This window comes from Trichomycterus rosablanca, chromosome 18 (assembly GCF_030014385.1).
Source record: "Trichomycterus rosablanca isolate fTriRos1 chromosome 18, fTriRos1.hap1, whole genome shotgun sequence".
NCBI lineage: Eukaryota > Metazoa > Chordata > Actinopteri > Siluriformes > Trichomycteridae > Trichomycterus > Trichomycterus rosablanca.
In genome coordinates, this window is record NC_086005.1 from 443,435 (window position 1) to 457,131 (window position 13,697).

General features: G+C 43.7%; 2 protein-coding genes and 6 non-coding genes across 11 annotated transcripts; 5 read left to right on the forward strand and 3 right to left on the reverse strand.

Moving 5' to 3' along the window:
• The first annotated feature begins 973 nt into the window (after nucleotides 1-973).
• pcna (proliferating cell nuclear antigen) lies at nucleotides 974-4,802 on the forward strand. Its single transcript, XM_063013720.1, has 6 exons — nucleotides 974-1,383; nucleotides 2,965-3,062; nucleotides 3,177-3,244; nucleotides 3,334-3,528; nucleotides 3,645-3,768; nucleotides 4,438-4,802. Exons 1-6 carry the CDS (start codon nucleotides 1,163-1,165, stop codon nucleotides 4,512-4,514), a joined length of 783 nt encoding a protein of 260 aa, XP_062869790.1. The 5' UTR covers nucleotides 974-1,162; the 3' UTR covers nucleotides 4,515-4,802.
• A 283-nt stretch (nucleotides 4,803-5,085) lies between these two features.
• On the reverse strand, nucleotides 5,086-5,167 carry trnas-uga (transfer RNA serine (anticodon UGA)). Its single transcript has one exon. It is a non-coding gene; the product is annotated as a tRNA-Ser (tRNA).
• Nucleotides 5,168-5,688: 521 nt separating this feature from the next.
• trnas-uga (transfer RNA serine (anticodon UGA)) lies at nucleotides 5,689-5,770 on the reverse strand. The gene has a single exon. It is a non-coding gene; the product is annotated as a tRNA-Ser (tRNA).
• Nucleotides 5,771-5,809: 39 nt separating this feature from the next.
• On the forward strand, nucleotides 5,810-5,891 carry trnas-uga (transfer RNA serine (anticodon UGA)). Its single transcript has one exon. It is a non-coding gene; the product is annotated as a tRNA-Ser (tRNA).
• Nucleotides 5,892-6,282: 391 nt separating this feature from the next.
• trnas-uga (transfer RNA serine (anticodon UGA)) lies at nucleotides 6,283-6,363 on the reverse strand. The gene has a single exon. It is a non-coding gene; the product is annotated as a tRNA-Ser (tRNA).
• Nucleotides 6,364-6,899: 536 nt separating this feature from the next.
• Nucleotides 6,900-6,981, forward strand: trnas-uga (transfer RNA serine (anticodon UGA)). The gene has a single exon. It is a non-coding gene; the product is annotated as a tRNA-Ser (tRNA).
• Nucleotides 6,982-7,913: 932 nt separating this feature from the next.
• trnas-cga (transfer RNA serine (anticodon CGA)) lies at nucleotides 7,914-7,995 on the forward strand. The gene has a single exon. It is a non-coding gene; the product is annotated as a tRNA-Ser (tRNA).
• Nucleotides 7,996-11,396: 3,401 nt separating this feature from the next.
• On the forward strand, nucleotides 11,397-13,142 carry LOC134332464 (S-antigen protein-like). Of its 4 annotated transcripts, none has more exons than XM_063014124.1 (3): nucleotides 11,397-12,111; nucleotides 12,151-12,550; nucleotides 12,631-13,142. In XM_063014124.1, exons 1-3 carry the CDS (start codon nucleotides 11,467-11,469, stop codon nucleotides 12,996-12,998), a joined length of 1,413 nt encoding a protein of 470 aa, XP_062870194.1. In that variant the 5' UTR covers nucleotides 11,397-11,466; the 3' UTR covers nucleotides 12,999-13,142. The 4 variants fall into 4 exon arrangements, with proteins under 4 accessions (XP_062870194.1, XP_062870193.1, XP_062870195.1 ...); XM_063014123.1 differs by having other exon boundaries at nucleotides 11,397-11,796; nucleotides 11,836-12,550; XM_063014125.1 differs by having other exon boundaries at nucleotides 11,397-11,724; nucleotides 11,836-12,550.
• The last annotated feature ends 555 nt before the right edge of the window (nucleotides 13,143-13,697 follow it).

A 13,697-nucleotide genomic window follows, 5' to 3' on the forward strand; every position in this document is an offset into this window, starting at 1 on the left:
ATTAAAAGAAATAAACATGTGAAATATATCAGTCTGTGTGTAATGAATGAATATAATATACAAGTTTCACTTTTTGAATGGAATTACTGAAATAAATCAACTTTTTCATGATATTCTAATTTTATGACCAGCACCAGTATACATCACAAATACATCACAGACTCAATCACTCGCTTTAGAACTCCAGTCCACATTCTGAAAGGAAACTGGAATATCCGGAGAAAACCCACATGGAGACAAGGAGAACATACCAATCACCTCAACAAAAGTGACTGGTTGTAAATGTAAGGATGGAACCCAGGTCCCAGACATCTACACAGACAAGCCCAGGGTGTTTTTGTCTTGCGGCAAGTGTTTTCTGGTGGATCCAGACCCCCCTGTTACCCCCCTGTTACCCCCCTGTTACCCTCCTGTTACCCCCCTGTTACCCTCCTGTTACCCCCTTGTTACCCCCCTGTTACCCTGACCATGATAAAGAAGTTGTTGAAAATGAAAAAAAAAAAAAAAAACATTTACATTCTCAGCAGACGCCTTTATCCAAAGCGACATTACAGTATGAGCAACTGAGGGGTAAGGGCCTTGCTCAAGGGCCCGAAAGCAGCAACCTGGTCGTGGTGGGGCTTGAACCAGCGACCCTCTGATCACTAGTCCAGTACCTTAACCACTAGGCTGCAGCTGGCCCTGTAGGGGTGACCAAAACAGGGGCGACTAAAAGCAACCAATCCAACTTCTGCATCTTTTTAGAAGACGGGAGAAAACATATGCGGGCATGGGGAGAACATACAAAAGTTCTTACCGAATTTCCGTGCACGAGGTGAAGATTAAACCTTTTGTAATCAGAAGTCGGGAAGGTAGTGCACTAGGTAGCGAACACGGTGCGATTTGGGACACAGCCAGTTCGAGGAGGAGTTACAGTGAGGAAGAAGTGACGTCACCGAGGTTGCCCCGCACTCTGTATCAAAAGCAGGAGGAAAGCGCGCGCTGAGATACTTCAAAGCTTCGCGTGCAGGCACGAGGGAGAAACCCGCACAAGCTCGCGCATCTTCCTCCTCTCCTTTGTTAGGTCTATCTGATAGTCCCGGGTCCGATCCTAGAGCAGCTTCAGATCGGTCCGCGTGTTGCGCAGTTCAGTGCTGTTAGGTTATATAACAGAATCAGCAGGATGTTCGAGGCGCGACTGGTGCAGGGTTCCATCCTGAAGAAGGTCCTGGAGGCTCTGAAGGACCTGATCACCGAGGCCTGCTGGGATGTGAGCTCCTCCGGGATCTCTCTGCAGAGCATGGACTCCTCTCACGTGTCCCTGGTGCAGCTCACACTGCGCAGCGATGGGTTCGATTCCTACCGCTGCGACAGGAACCTCGCCATGGGGGTCAACCTCAGCAGGTGGGTTCCCATGCATCTCATGATTCAGTAGTGCTGTGTACGCGGGAGGTTTGGGAGGCTGGGTTTGATGTGTACCATGATGTGAGCTGGTTGGGTCCTGCAGCCTGATTCTCACCTCCTAACATGTGGAACTAGTTTAGATCTGATCTGTAGATCTGCGCGGTTCTCTCTCGTTTGTGACTCTTTGTGCTCAGGGTCCAAATCTTGTGTTTAATATTAATGCAAACTATTAAACCCGAGCTGGAGCCACTTCAGCCCTGATTCATGTAAATAAAATAACATAACACCTCAGTATATCTTCTTTATTTGATGATGTTCCAGCTCATCACTGTGTTTCACTCTGCTGACATGTCTATACATGCCCCGGCTCTGTGCGTCACGTGATCCGTTCTTAAATAACCCCAAACTTTATGATTAATTCATATTTATTCTGTGTATTAAAGGTATATTTAAGTGTAATAATAATAATAATGTGCGCGCGCATTGATGCTTTTGGTCTCGCGCTGGGGGAGAAAGATTCCCGCGTGCACGTTTGTTCCTCGTGACGTCACCTGTCATTTTCGCGCGAACAGCCTCGCCTGGCGGGAAAGTTTCCATTCGGTTCGTGGTCAAAATGGAGTCGATTCCTCATGACTAAGCGAAAAATAAAAACACAAACTCGTAAAATCTGGTGTAATTAGTGCGTTAATGTAGAACTAATAACACGCGTGTACGTAGCAAAATATTATTTTTAATATTTAAGCTGCGTATTTGGTTATTTGTATGATTTTAAACTTCTGGTCGTGAATCATTTGTGTGGAGTCGACTCCTATTGTCAAGTCCAGTGATTCTCTTGCTCAAATCTATGTATTGTTTTTATGAAGTTTTAGATAATCTAAACTAAATACTACAAATATATCAGGTCCCATTTAATTCAAAATATAATATTGTTTGACATTTGTGAAAACAAAACGCTAACTAACCAAAACACTTTCTTCAGGTTCTTAAAGGCAAAACTACTGAGTCTACCGGTCAATGTTCTCACAATGAAAATGATTCAGTTGTTTTAAAACATTTCACTAAATACACTGATTTACATTTATAATATTTAGCAAATTAACTTACAGTTGTGAGCACTGAGGGGTTAAGGGTCTTGCTCTTGTACCAAACAGTGCCAACTGGAACTTATGGTGGTGGGACTTGAGCCAATGTTCTTCTGATCACTAGAGCTACTTTAACCACAGCCCACTGATACTAAACCACATACTGGTATGGTTAAATAAGTGTTTATTTAATTAGATTCATCTTTCTAGGGTTCTTTCATTAATATACTTTACATCTTCAGCATTTAGCAGGACGCATTTATCCAAAAAAGTATACTGTCTAAGCAATTGAGGGCCTTGCTCAAGGGCCCAACAGTGGCAACCTGGCCGTGGTGGGGCTTGAACCAGCGACCTTTTGCTTACTAGTCCAGTACCTTAACCACTAGGCTAATAGGCTACAACATACCTGGGTAAATAAAAGCAAAACTGAAGAGATGCAGCTGTTCTAAACGTTAACTCCATTTTGTATTTGTATTAATGTTTTATTGCTTCATTTCAGTATGTCGAAGATCTTGAAGTGTGCTGGAAATGAAGACATCATCACACTGAGAGCAGAAGATAATGCAGATTCTCTTGCTCTGGTCTTCGAGACTCTCAGTAAGTTACACTGATCAATAATAACAAGTCTGATTTACCATATTAAGAAATTATAACTAAGATAGTTTTGTAAATGCAGTGTTTTTCTAATGGCGTTCACTGATCATCTTTCAGATCAGGAGAAAGTCTCCGACTATGAGATGAAATTGATGGACTTGGATGTGGAGCAGCTTGGAATTCCAGTAAGTCTGATATAAATGAGACTTCAGTCGACCAGTCTGCATTTGAAGTTGTGGTGAAATGTGTTGATTTATTTCCCTGGTGTTTGTAGGAGCAGGAGTACAGCTGCGTGGTGAAGATGCCCTCCGGTGAATTTGCCAGGATCTGCAGGGATTTGTCCCAGATCGGTGATGCTGTTATGATTTCCTGTGCTAAAGATGGAGTAAAGTTCTCCGCCAGCGGTGAGCTGGGAACAGGAAACGTCAAGCTGTCCCAAACCAGCAACGTGGACAAAGAAGACGAGGCTGTAAGGGACTTTTGGTTTGATCTGATAATAGATATATAAACAAATAAGCACTATGATTGGTACATGGTCTGTACAGAGGTTTTATAATGAGGTGTTTTGTTTTTCTTCCTGACCAGGTAACGATTGAGATGAATGAACCAGTGCAGCTGATCTTTGCTCTGAACTACCTGAACTTCTTCACCAAGGCCACGCCTCTGTCCAAAACAGTCACCCTCAGCATGTCTGCAGATATTCCACTCGGTATGAAGCACAAACTGAATCGGTTGATGTAACTTGATGCTCGATTGTTTATATAACTGATGAGAATATGTAGGCAGATGGGTCGACTGGTGTTGGTAGGTGTCCATTTAAAGTGCTGCTCATTAAATGACATAAGCTGCTATGTGTACATTAGCCTACATAGTTCCCCTCCTTTAAATCTCTTAGCAGTTAATGCAATCTTAGTCCTGATCTATCCATCTTGATCCATTATTCTATTGGGACTTTGGAAGCAGGCTTCTCATCAGATATTCTGTCTTTGAGACTAAGTAGAACATCAAATCACTCAGTCTAGCTTAATGTGGTTTTGATTGAAGGTTTCTGACCTTGTCCAAACACCTTTAGTCATATTTTGGTATGTTGTTGGCCATTTATGAAAGTCCTATAGTGCTATTATGGTCTTGGTGGGTGGCATGACTTCCTAATTCATTAGTTTGTGACTTTGCCTATTTAAATAGGGCTTAGAAATACTTTGCCTGGATAGTGAAACAGAAGAAGAACATGATAGACACTACAGTCCAACAGTCTTGATATGAAGTTGAACATCTACTAGTGGGCGCATGACAAGTCGCAATAAATATGAAGCAGCTTGCATGTTAAATGTTATGCACGGTTTCAGACACTCACCTCCACTTTTGTTTCTCTTTTCAGTGGTGGAGTACAAGATCGCAGACATGGGTCACGTTAAATACTACCTGGCCCCCAAAATTGACGAGGAGACGTCATGAATTCCTTAAAACCCTGACAGCTTCAACCCAGACTCCGATTCTTCCTTTTACGTCTTTGCTCCTTCTGGATTCACAAACCACAGGAGCAGGAATGACTGTTCGAACCATCATAGGTCACGTGCGGCATCTTCAGCTTGTGTTTTCCTTTCTTCTTTGTTTTGACTCCATTGCTCTCCCCCTATAAGCACTATGATATCCCTGTTTCAGTCATGTGTAGATAATTATCTGTAAATATAATAGTTGGACTCCAACATGTTACCCACAAATAAAACTTTTGTAATGGTGAAACCTCTTAGTGTGGAGCTTGTTTATTCATGAAGGTCTTTAAATAAATGTATTTAGGTTCGAACCCTGCTCACAGCGGTACTCTGTATTTTTGTTAAGGATCAGATTCTGTAGTTTAGAAGGAGCTCAGTGTTGTTGTGCAGTTGTAGAGACACTAATGAGCTCATAAGATGAGGAACATCAGTCCATGAAGGACGAGTTTGATCTCTCACACTGATCATCTCCTGATCATCCTGATCCACCATCTTCTGCTCTCACTTAGAGGTTTAATCAAAACTCAGACAGTCACTGTGAGCAGGGTTTGAACCTGAGCTGGGAGACCCCATTGGATTTCAAGTCCAACGCCTTAACCACTCGGCCATCACAGCTGTAGCGGCAAGCCTCCTAGCTAACGTGATCTCCACACACATCTCACCAAACACTGATCAATAAGCAACGTTTCCTTTTTCTCCTCTCAGGAACTAAAAGGAACTGAAATAATTCTGCAGTAATTCTGTATTTCTCTCCTCTAAGAGTCTCTCACTGCACTGGGAGAATTTCAGGCCTAAATTTAGGGCGGCTCAGAGGTTTCGGGCGTCTCCTTTTACCAAAGCTTGGGTTTAGAAACACTAGACGTGGGACAGAGTCCTGCTGAGACTTCTATTGATCTGGGTGTTGCTTTAAATGGATTAGCTGAGGTAGAACTGCAGTGAGAGATGCTATGCTAACCACGCTAACTCATCACTCCCAATGAGAATTCAGAACATCATGTTCCATTGGGACTCCTCTACAGCAACAAGCTCATTCTGAACCTTGGAATCTCAATCTTCTGTTCCCATATACTGTACATCCTTAATGAAAAGGATCATCTTCTGCTCTCACTTAGAGGTTTAATCAAAACACTGACAGTCGCTGTGAGCAGGGTTCGAACCTGCGCAGGGAGACCCCATCGGATTTCAAGTCCAACACCTTAACCACTCGGCCATCACATCACATCACAGAGAGGACAGAGAGGAATCATTTACAGCACAGCTGTGATGGCCGAGTGGTTAAGGCGTTGGACTTGAAAGCCGATGGGGTCTCCCCGCGCAGGTTCGAGCCCTGCTCACAGCGACTGTGTGTAATTTAATAAAGGCTGTTATAAATAATTTAATTTCTGGCTGTTCTAATAAACTCACCCTGCTCAGGTAGAGAGCATTGTCTGTGCTTCTGTCAGCTTTATTAATTGTACATTTTTGGGACTCCACTAAACCACAACGAGAGTCATTATATATAAATAAAGAAAATTTGTTCACAGAACATCATCAACAATAAGAGCATCATACTAACAGTGAAACGTGGTGGTGGTAGTGTGATGATGTGGTAGAACAGAATGTAACGTGACTAAGATGAGGAACATCAGTCCATGAAGGATGAGTTTGATCACGCACACTGATCATCTCCTAATCATCTGGATTCACCATCTTCTGCTCTCACTTAGAGGTTTAATCAAAACTCAGACAGTCGCTGTGAGCAGGGTTCGAACCTGCGTGGGGAGACCCCATTGGATTTCAAGTACAACGCCTTAACCACTCGGCCATCACACATTTTCCCTCCTGATTTTCTGGTGGAGAGCAGAATTCATGGTTCAGAACCTCTGACGTGCCGTACTTTAGGTGTCCACGTATCATGCATCATGGCGGAGAGGTTAAGGCGTTGGACTTGAAATCCAATGGGGTCTCCCCGTGCAGGTTCAAACCCTGCTCACAGCGACTGTGTGTATTTTCATTAAGGATCTGCACATGTGACCAGAAGTTCATAGTTGTAAAAACACCAATCAGGTCCTAAGATGAGGAACGTCATGAAGAATGAGTTTGATCACCCACTTAACCACTCGGCCATCACAGCTTGAGGAAAAAAGGAGCTATCTAACAAAAACTTAACCAATTCAACAACAACATCAACAACAATATGATTATCATACTAACAGTGAAGTGTGGTGGTGGTAGTGTGATGATGTGGATGCTTTGCTGCTTCAGGGAAACTTACAGTATACGGATGGATGGACCCACAAATGCTCCAAATTTGATTAATTAATGTAGGAAGTACCAGACACCTTCAGGTCTAAAGCATCTGTGTACAGCTGTGATGGCCGAGTGGTTAAGGCGTTGGACTTGAAATCCAATGGGGTCTCCCCGCGCAGGTTCGAACCCTGCTCACAGCGATCGTGAGTTTTAATGAAAGCATAACTTATATACTGATAAACACTGATAAAGTCGTATGATTACAATCAGATCATGATTAATGTAATACAAATTATCTTCCTATACGTAACATCACAATGTTTTACCTCAGGGTTTTCTGGTTGAGAGCAGAATCTGTGGTTCTGTTCATTTTAATTAACTGAAACCACAAACCACAGTGAGTTAATTTTATTATATAAATATATATCAGGATTTTCCGATAGAGAGCAGAATTTATGGTTCTGTAATATCACTCAGGACCTGAAGCTGCAAAGCATCCACATCATCACACTACCACCACCACGTTTCACTGTTGCTGCTGTGAGTTTATTATTCACCTCAGTTTGAAGTAAAATGAAACCTTTGGTGCTTTTTGCTAATTCAGTGTCACTGGGTGGAAGATTGAAATCCCAGAGAAACACAGTTAATATTAAAGGAATTCTTTTATTAAAGTTTTATAACAGTCTCTGTGCACCTTCATTGTTTGCGTAGTTGTTGTGTAGTGAGCGGATCTATAGGACGACTTACTCTGAAGGACACGTGAGATGTTCGGGCTCTTCGTCCCCTCTCGGGTTCGCTCTGTCCTTTCCTCTCTCTCGGCTTCACAACATCACTGAGCTGCACTGCGACACTGGAGGAACGTCTCAGCGGCTTTCATACAGACTGGAGACCATGGAAACATGCAAACAAGAAAAAGCAGAAAGAGGAAAAGATCAGACGGTAAGAAAACTGATTTTAAACTAATTTTAGCATTTATTACAATCTTATATTATTATTTAACTTTAAAGTGAGCGTGCTGGGCTGATATTCTTTATATTCTGTTTATATCCTGTCTCATAATGTAAACTATTGTTAAAGAATAGAACTTATGAAACCCCAGTACAGGAAACAGCTAAGAATCGTCCCTTATACAGCTGTGATGGCCGAGAGGTTAAGGCGTTGGATTCGAAATCCAATGGGGTCTCCCCGCGCAGGTTCGAACCCTGCTCACAGCGACCTGGACTTTTAATTAAAGAGCCACATACCTGAAACAGAGGATTGTGGATTTAATACTGATAAAAATGTATAATTATGTTCAGATTATAATAATGAATGTAACATATTTATATCAGAAAATAAAGTGAACCTTCCTCTTTGTGTCCCACAAGAATCCTACTGAATCTTCTCCCTGTTTAGGGTCAAATCCTGTTCACAATAAAATCACATTACGCAACGCTTTACCTCAGGATTTTCTGGTAGAGAGCAGAATTTGTGATTCTGTCCTTTTTTCCAACTCTACTGAACCACAGTGAGAGTCATAAACACCACCAGCACCACCAACAACCCCACAAACACCATCAATGCCCCGAACACCATCTACCAGATCTATAAACACAACCTAAACTAATTAAACTAGTCAGACTTTTCCGCTTCAGTGACACCATCATCATCATCATCATCACCTCTCTCTTTCTCTCAGGCTGTGGGTCAGAAGTGTGTAGGCGCTGTTTTACACTCTGGTACTGACGGGCAGACACTGGCACAGGTAGGAAGCAGCGCTGATCTCCACATCATCAAGCCACGCCTTTCATTCTCACCAATACTGAACTGCTGCCTGGTCAGGTGGATCATCAAAAGTACAACAGCACAGAGTACAGGTACACACATGCACACACATGAGTGTACGTTCATCTAGAGTAAACTACTCACCATGTTCCAGCTAGTTTGTTTAGAAGCTGGGGTCAGAGCTTTGATAGATAAAGCCATGCTCAAGGGTCCAACCATTTCTGCTACAATTTCAGAGCTCTGCCTACTGAGCTACAGACAAAACACTCGCAACACAAATAAACTAATCCTGCTACAGAAATCTAACTAGTCCTGAATAATCAAGGCTTTAATATTAAATCAGATAATCAGACAAAATATGATAAATATTTTAAAGCACTTCTATTAACCACTGTTTCAGATCAGGATCCAAACCTGATGTACACAATTATGTTTATATACTCACCAGTCTGTTGGTTATACACGAAAAACTTTATTTATCTGTATTATCAAATAAATTTTATTAAATGTATATTTAATGAACGTACAGCTAACCTACACTACTGTTCATGCACATATAGCGTATTTACTATCTATGCAATTATTTATTTTTATCAGTGCACAGAAGTTGGCTAATACACAAGAAGTTTTGTTAATACAGATCTGTAATTATAATGTTTGTATTGTTAATGTAGATGGAAAACTGTAACCTGGAAGCCTCTAAGGGTGGTAAAATATATACATAGAACGTAACTGGAGGTATAAATGACAATTTAAATTGTATAAATGATAAAATTTAAGCTTTTAACCGGGAAAGCCGAGAGAATAAATAATGATCTACAATAGTTTACATTAGTTAGGAGGATAAAACAGTTGGGGATGGATTTATATCATCTGGAAACATACAGGAAGGTCTTGTGGATTATATCCCTAATGGAACAGCACATGGATATGGATCAGGTAAGCACATACAGGGGTTGGACAAAATAACTGAAACACCTGGTTTTAGACCACAATAATTTATTAGTATGGTGTAGGGCCTCCTTTTGCGGCCAATACAGCGTCAATTCGTCTTGGAGATGACATATACAAGTCCTGCACAGTGGTCAGAGGGATTTTAAGCCATTCTTCTTGCAGGATAGTGGCCAGATCACTACGTGATGCTGGTGGAGGAAAACGTTTCCTGACTCGCTTCTCCAAAACACCCCAAAGTGGCTCAATAATATTTAGATCTGGTGACTGTGCAGGCCATGGGAGATGTTCAACTTCACTTTCATGTTCATCAAACCAATCTTTCACCAGTCTTGCTGTGTGTATTGGTGCATTGTCATCCTGATACACGGCACCGCCATTGGATGCACATGGTCCTCCAGAATGGTTCGGTAGTCCTTGGCAGTGACGCGCCCATCTAGCACGAGTATCGGGCCAAGGGAATGCCATGATATGGCAGCCCAAACCATCACTGATCCACCCCCATGCTTCACTCTGGGCATGCAACAGTCTGGGTGGTACGCTTCTTTGGGGCTTCTCCACACCGTAACTCTCCCGGATGTGGGGAAAACAGTAAAGGTGGACTCATCAGAGAACAATACATGTTTCACATTGTCCACAGCCCAAGATTTGCGCTCCTTGCACCATTGAAACCGACGTTTGGCATCGGCACGAGTGACCAAAGGTTTGGCTATAGCAGCCCGGCCGTGTATATCGACCCTGTGGAGCTCCCGACGGACAGTTCTGGTGGAAACAGGAGAGTTGAGGTGCACATTTAATTCTGCCGTGATTTGGGCAGCCGTGGTTTTATGTTTTTTGGATACGATCCGGGTTAGCACCCGAACATCCCTTTCAGACAGCTTCCTCTTGCGTCCACAGTTAATCCTGTTGGATGTGGTTTGTCCTTCTTGGTGGTATGCTGACATTACCCTGGATACCGTGGCTCCTGATACATCACAAAGACTTGCTGTCTTGGTCACAGATGCGCCAGCAAGACGTGCACCAACAATTTGTCCTCTTTTGAACTCTGGTATGTCACCCATAATGTTGTGTGCATTGCAATATTTTGAGCAAAACTGTGCTCTTACCCTGCTAATTGAACCTTCACACTCTGCTCTTACTGGTGCAATGTGCAATTAATGAAGATTGGCCACCAGACTGGTCCAATTTAGCCATGAAACCTCCCACACTAAAATGACAGGTGTTTCAGTTATTTTGTCCAACTCCTGTAAGTGCTTATGATTTTCTGTTGCTGTGTGACTGATCTGGGTCGCGGTTCTGCTGCTTACGGTTGGCTTTCATTTTGCAACGATAGCAAAGCATTATGAAATATTGTGATTTTTTATGTTCATTATTTTTTTGAGTAATTATTGAAGTAAAACGGAGCATAAATGTGATTGTGAGATGGAGCTTGTTTGTTCCTATGCTGGTGTAAGACCCGTTATATTTTTGATAGGTGAGACTTTACCAGCCTAACCCTGTTACTGAGGATACACAGAAATGATGCTGTACTGAACTGATGAGAGTTACAGGGTGTTCGGTGTGTAGAGCTTAAATCCACATGAGCTGCTGATATGCTGCACGGCTGGTGAGCTGTGTGTGTGTGTGTGTGTGTGTGTGTGTGTGTGTGTGTGTCTGCTTCATCATTCATCTATCAGCTTCTGTTGGAAATGATCTTCCTCCTTCTGTTAAACAACTAACTCAGTAACAACTAACACCCCCCCCCCACACACACACACACACACTGTGTGTTTGGTTATGAATCCCGGTATTAGAGTGACGTGTAGAGTGACGTGGTACCTACAGGTGGATGAAACCTTTATGACGTAGTAAGGATTCCACTCCACACCGGGTATAAATAGCGGGGAGAGCCGGATCCTCCATCACTCTTCACTGACAGAGATACAGGACACACACGCGGCGGTTACTCTCTCACACTCACCGTGTTTAGCATGGCGTTCCAGGGCTTTATATCGGGGGGCGGACTGCGCTCAGCGGGTGTCGCGGTCGGCGTTACAGCTGCTGCTGCGGCCGGCTGTTATTTACTCTACCAAAAATGGTGTAAAGCGCGCAAGAGCACCAGAGGTGTCGCGGAGGCGGCGGAGGCGGAGGAACACATTCCTGAGGGCGGGAGCATAGTGGAACAGACACCGGTAGGAACCGGGTTTGAGGGACAGGTGGCACCGGTAGGAACCGGGTTTGAGGGACAGGTGGCACCGGTAGGAACCGGGTTTCAGGACCAGCGACAGGTGGCACCGGTAGGAACCGGGTTTGAGGGACAGGTGGCACCGGTAGGAACCGGGTTTCAGGACCAGCGACAGGTGGCACCGGTAGGAACCGGGTTTGAGGGACAGGTGGTACCGGTAGGAACCGGGTTTGAGGGACAGGTGGCACCGGTAGGAACCGGGTTTGAGGGACAGGTGGTACCGGTAGGAACCGGGTTTGAGGGACAGGTGGCACCGGTAGGAACCGGGTTTCAGGACCAGCGACAGGTGGCACCGGTAGGAACCGGGTTTGAGGGACAGGTGGCACCGGTAGGAACCGGGTTTGAGGGACAGGTGGTACCGGTAGGAACCGGGTTTGAGGGCGGGCGACAGGTGGCACCGGTAGGAACCGGGTTTCAGGACCAGCGACAGGTGGCACCGGTAGGAACCGGGTTTGAGGGACAGGTGGCACCGGTAGGAACCGGGTTTGAGGGACAGGTGGTACCGGTAGGAACCGGGTTTGAGGGCGGGCGACAGGTGGCACCGGTAGGAACCGGGTTTGAGGGACAGGTGGCACCGGTAGGAACCGGGTTTGAGGGACAGGTGGCACCGGTAGGAACCGGGTTTCAGGATGAGCGACAGGTGGCACCGGTAGGAACCGGGTTTCAGGACCAGCGACAGGTGGCACCGGTAGGAACCGGGTTTCAGGACCAGCGACAGGTGGCACCGGTAGGAACCGGGTCCCGGGGCCTGAGGCGGGTAGAGCAGGCACCGGTGGGATGGCCTGCAGGATGGCCGTTAGAACAGACACCAGAGAGAATGCAGGATTATGGTAAGTGTGTGTGGAGAGTAAATGTATATATTATATATAGTGAGTATATAGGAACTAATAACGGTTCTGCTCTTGTTCAGGGTACTACAGCAGCTTTGAGTACAGCGGTTTTCAGTACAGGACTCCAAACGGACAGATGTGCACACAGTACAGCTCTCGCACTGAAATATACATCAGATCTCCTGGAGCAAATCTGTTCTCCTCCCTCCTGAAGTTTGTAGGCCAGGCACGACCCGTTCTAGTTAGCCTGGCTCGGGACATCCAAAACGCACTGACCGGTGGTACCAGTAATGCACTGACCGGTGGTACCAGTAATGCACTGACCGGTGGTACCAGTGGTGCACTGACCGGTGGTACCAGTGATGCACTGACCGGTGGTACCAGTGATGCACTGACCGGTGGTACCAGTAATGCACTGATTGGTACCAATAACGTCACCGGTCAGTGAAATGAAAGAAATTCAATTTTTAAAAAATGTGTGTTTAAGTCCTGGCTCAGGGGCCTAAATGTGGCAACTTTGCAGCAGCAGGGACTTGAACCAAGAACCATCTGATTACTAATTACTAAATAAAATTGACTAAAATCTGTTAAAGTCTCGAAAAATGTCATTATTTCATGTAAAAGTATTTTTATATACAACCAATGATCCTCACCTACTACAAACCTTATTTTTGTAAATATTAATTTATTTATTACAGATTAATAACTGGACATTTGGAATTAAGAGTATAAAATGTGCAGAATTCTGAAAAAAAAAAACATTTTTATTACCATTATAACATTATATAGCATATACTAGTTTACACAAGTTAAAAATTTGATTATTTTATATAAATATCTTTAATATTTAATATAAAAATGTTTCAATCTTAAAAACTCAAACCTTAAAAATTAAACAAAAACTTTTGAATTAAAACATTCAGCTGTGTTCATTTCCCCTTTTCTTATAAACAAACTACTCTTTCTTATAAAAAATCTACTGTCAGCCAAACCAGACTGGACGTGGGGACATAGGGACACCGGACACCCCTTCCTTCAGCCCGCCTCCAGAACAAACAATAGAAAAACAAAATAGGCCAAGAAACAGTAAATTACAGCCTAAATTCTTTTATTTTCTTTTAAGCAGCAATCAGCTTCGGGGGTGAGT